Genomic DNA, 3,604 nt, shown 5'->3' with positions numbered 1-3,604 from the left:
GGGGCCGGGATTTGGGGTATTTCGGGGCGGATTTGGGGCTTTTTGGGCTCACGTTGCTGTAGATGTGCTGCAGCGCCTCGCGGGCGCTGGGCACGTTTTGGGGCCGGGATTTTGGGGTTTTTTCGGGGCGGATTTCGGGGTTCTGTGCGGGGATTTTGGGGCCGGGATTGGGGTATTTTGGGGCCGTGTTTTTGGGGGTTTTTGGGGCCGGGATTTGGGGTTTTTGGGGCCGGGATTTTGGGGTTTTTTCGGGGCGGATTTCGGGGTTCTGTGCGGGGATTTTGGGGCCGGGATTGGGGTATTTTGGGGCCGTGTTTTTGGGGGTTTTTGGGGCCGGGATTTGGGGTTTTTGGGGCCGGGATTTTGGGGTTTTTTCGGGGCGGATTTCGGGGTTCTGTGCGGGGATTTTGGGGCCGGGATTGGGGTATTTTGGGGCCGTGTTTTTGGGGGTTTTTGGGGCCGGGATTTGGGGTTTTTGGGGCCGGGATTTTGGGGTTTTTTCGGGGCGGATTTCGGGGTTCTGTGCGGGGATTTTGGGGCCGGGATTGGGGTATTTTGGGGCCGTGTTTTTGGGGGTTTTTGGGGCCGGGATTTGGGGTTTTTGGGGCCGGGATTTTGGGGTTTTTTCGGGGCGGATTTCGGGGTTCTGTGCGGGGATTTTGGGGCCGGGATTGGGGTATTTTGGGGCCGTGTTTTTGGGGGTTTTTGGGGCCGGGATTTGGGGTTTTTGGGGCCGGGATTTTGGGGTTTTTTCGGGGCGGATTTCGGGGTTCTGTGCGGGGATTTTGGGGCCGGGATTGGGGTATTTTGGGGCCGTGTTTTTGGGGGTTTTTGGGGCCGGGATTTGGGGTTTTTGGGGCCGGGATTTTGGGGTTTTTTCGGGGCGGATTTCGGGGTTCTGTGCGGGGATTTTGGGGCCGGGATTGGGGTATTTTGGGGCCGTGTTTTTGGGGGTTTTTGGGGCCGGGATTTGGGGTTTTTGGGGCCGGGATTTTGGGGTTTTTTCGGGGCGGATTTCGGGGTTCTGTGCGGGGATTTTGGGGCCGGGATTGGGGTATTTTGGGGCCGTGTTTTTGGGGGTTTTTGGGGCCGGGATTTGGGGTTTTTGGGGCCGGGATTTTGGGGTTTTTTCGGGGCGGATTTCGGGGTTCTGTGCGGGGATTTTGGGGCCGGGATTGGGGTATTTTGGGGCCGTGTTTTTGGGGGTTTTTGGGGCCGGGATTTGGGGTTTTTGGGGCCGGGATTTTGGGGTTTTTTCGGGGCGGATTTCGGGGTTCTGTGCGGGGATTTTGGGGCCGGGATTGGGGTATTTTGGGGCCGTGTTTTTGGGGGTTTTTGGGGCCGGGATTTGGGGTTTTTGGGGCCGGGATTTTGGGGTTTTTTCGGGGCGGATTTCGGGGTTCTGTGCGGGGATTTTGGGGCCGGGATTGGGGTATTTTGGGGCCGTGTTTTTGGGGGTTTTTGGGGCCGGGATTTGGGGTTTTTGGGGCCGGGATTTTGGGGTTTTTTCGGGGCGGATTTCGGGGTTCTGTGCGGGGATTTTGGGGCCGGGATTGGGATTTTTTGGGGCCGGGATTTGGGGTTTTTTGGGGCCGGGATTTGGGGTCTTTTCAGGGCGGATTTTGGGGTTTTTTCGGGGCGGATTTCGGGGTTCTGTGCGGGGATTTTGGGGCCGGGATTTTGGGGTATTTCGGGGCCGGGATTTGGGGTATTTCGGGGCGGATTTGGGGCTTTTTGGGCTCACGTTGCTGTAGATGTGCTGCAGCGCCTCGCGGGCGCTGGGCACGCCCAGGTCGGTGTTGAGCACCAGGCGCAGCCCCGAGGGCGTCTCCAGGTAGTGCAGGCGGTACTTGCTGGTGTGGAACGCCACGAACCCGTCCCGCCCGCGCGCGCTAAGGACAATTCCCGACATTCCCGACATTCCCGAAATCCCCCAAATCCCCCCGGAGCCGCGGGAGCCGCCCCGAACCCCCGGCGTTCTCCCGGAGCCCGAAATTCCGCTCCGAATCCGCCCCGAATCCGCCCCAAAATCCATCCCCAAACCACCCCTGAATCTCTCTTGGTTCTCCAGGATCCCAAATTCCCGGGATTCCCAAATTTCCCGCGGTCCCCAAACCCTCGGGAGCCCCCCAGGCCCCAAATTCCCTAAAAATTCCCCCCAAAATCTCCCCAAATCCCCCCAAAATCCATCCCTAAATCTCTTTTTCGATGATTCGGGGTTCTCCAGGATCCCAAATTCCCGGAATTCCCCAAATTCCCACATTTCCCGGGGTCCCCGAACCCTCGGGATTCTCCCCAACCCCAAATCCCCCCAAATTCCCCCCAAAATCCATCCCCAAACCACCCCTGAATCTCTCTTGGTTCTCCAGGATCCCAAATTCCCGGGATTCCCAAATTTCCCGCGGTCCCCAAACCCTCGGGAGCCCCCCAGGCCCCAAATTCCCTAAAAATTCCCCCCAAAATCTCCCCAAATCCCCCCAAAATCCATCCCTAAATCTCTTTTTCGATGATTCGGGGTTCTCCAGGATCCCAAATTCCCGGAATTCCCCAAATTCCCACATTTCCCGGGGTCCCCGAACCCTCGGGAATCGCCCCAAACCCGCCCAAAATCCCCCGAATTCCCCCAAAAATCCTTCCCCAGGATCTCCCCTCCCCCCAATTTTCGGGATCTCCCGGAATGTTTTGGGGATTCCCGGGAGTTTTTTGGGGATTTCCGGGAGTTTTTTGGGATTCCCAGGGATTTTTTTGGGATTCCTGGCTGGAATTTGGGGATTCCTGGGGGTTTTTTTTGGGATTTCCAGGATTTTTTTGGGATTCCGGTTTTTTGGGGAGGATTCCTGGGGTTTTTTTGGGATTCCTGGCTGGAATTTGGGGATTCCTGGGGTTTTTTTGGGATTCCCAGGGATTTTTTGGGATTCCCAGCCGGAATTTGGGGATTCCCAGGGTTTTTTGGGGGTTCCCGTGGTTTTTTGGGGGGATTCCCGGGTTTTTTGGGGGTTCCCGGCCGGAATTTGGGGATTCCCAGGGATTTTTGGGGGGTTCCCGTGGTTTTTTTGGGATTCCCGGGGATTTTTTGGCATTCCCGACTGGTTTTTGGGGATTCCCGTGGGTTTTTTTGGGATTCCCGAGGTTTTTGGGGATTCCCGTGGGTTTTTTTGGGATTCCCGAGGTTTTTGGGGATTCCCGTGGGTTTTTTTGGGATTCCCGAGGTTTTTGGGGATTCCCGTGGGTTTTTTTGGGATTCCCGGGGATTTTTTGGCATTCCCGACTGGAATTTGGGGATTCCCGTGGGGTTTTTCTGGGATTCCCGAGGTTTTTGGGGGTTCCCGTGGGTTTTTTTGGGATTCCCGAGGTTTTTGGGGAGTTCCCATGGTTTTTTGGGATTCCCAGGGTTTTTTTGGAGATTCCCGGGGATTTTTTGGGGGTTCCCGGGGATTTTTTGGGGGTTCCCGGCCGGAATTTGGGATACATGTCCGTGGGACTCATCTTGGCCACGAAGGAGCGCAGGGAGAAAAGCATCCCGAACATCAGCTTGAACTCCTGCCGGAATGTGGGGAATTTGGGGAGATTCGGGGAATTTGGGAGATTGGGGGGGATTTGGGGG

General features: G+C 56.7%; 1 protein-coding gene across 1 annotated transcript in view; it reads right to left on the bottom strand.

The window, feature by feature from the left end:
* Positions 1–1,490: 1,490 nt before the first annotated feature.
* TRAPPC1 (trafficking protein particle complex 1) overlaps positions 1,491–3,604 on the bottom strand; it is a gene marked incomplete at its 3' end in the record, with an annotated part of 6,224 nt that continues 4,110 nt past the window's right edge. The window contains exons 3-4 of the mRNA XM_017742309.1: positions 3,470–3,587; positions 1,491–1,883 (exon numbers count right to left, since the gene is read on the bottom strand). Of these exons, the coding sequence (XP_017597798.1) occupies positions 1,491–1,883; positions 3,470–3,587 (511 nt within the window). The remainder of the gene's footprint in view (positions 1,884–3,469; positions 3,588–3,604) is intronic.

This window comes from Corvus brachyrhynchos, unplaced genomic scaffold (genome assembly GCF_000691975.1).
Source record: "Corvus brachyrhynchos isolate BGI_N302 unplaced genomic scaffold, ASM69197v1 scaffold928, whole genome shotgun sequence".
Classification (NCBI taxonomy): domain Eukaryota; kingdom Metazoa; phylum Chordata; class Aves; order Passeriformes; family Corvidae; genus Corvus; species Corvus brachyrhynchos.
The sequence above is the reverse complement of the archived record's forward strand: the minus strand, read 5'-3'. Positions and strand labels throughout refer to the sequence as shown.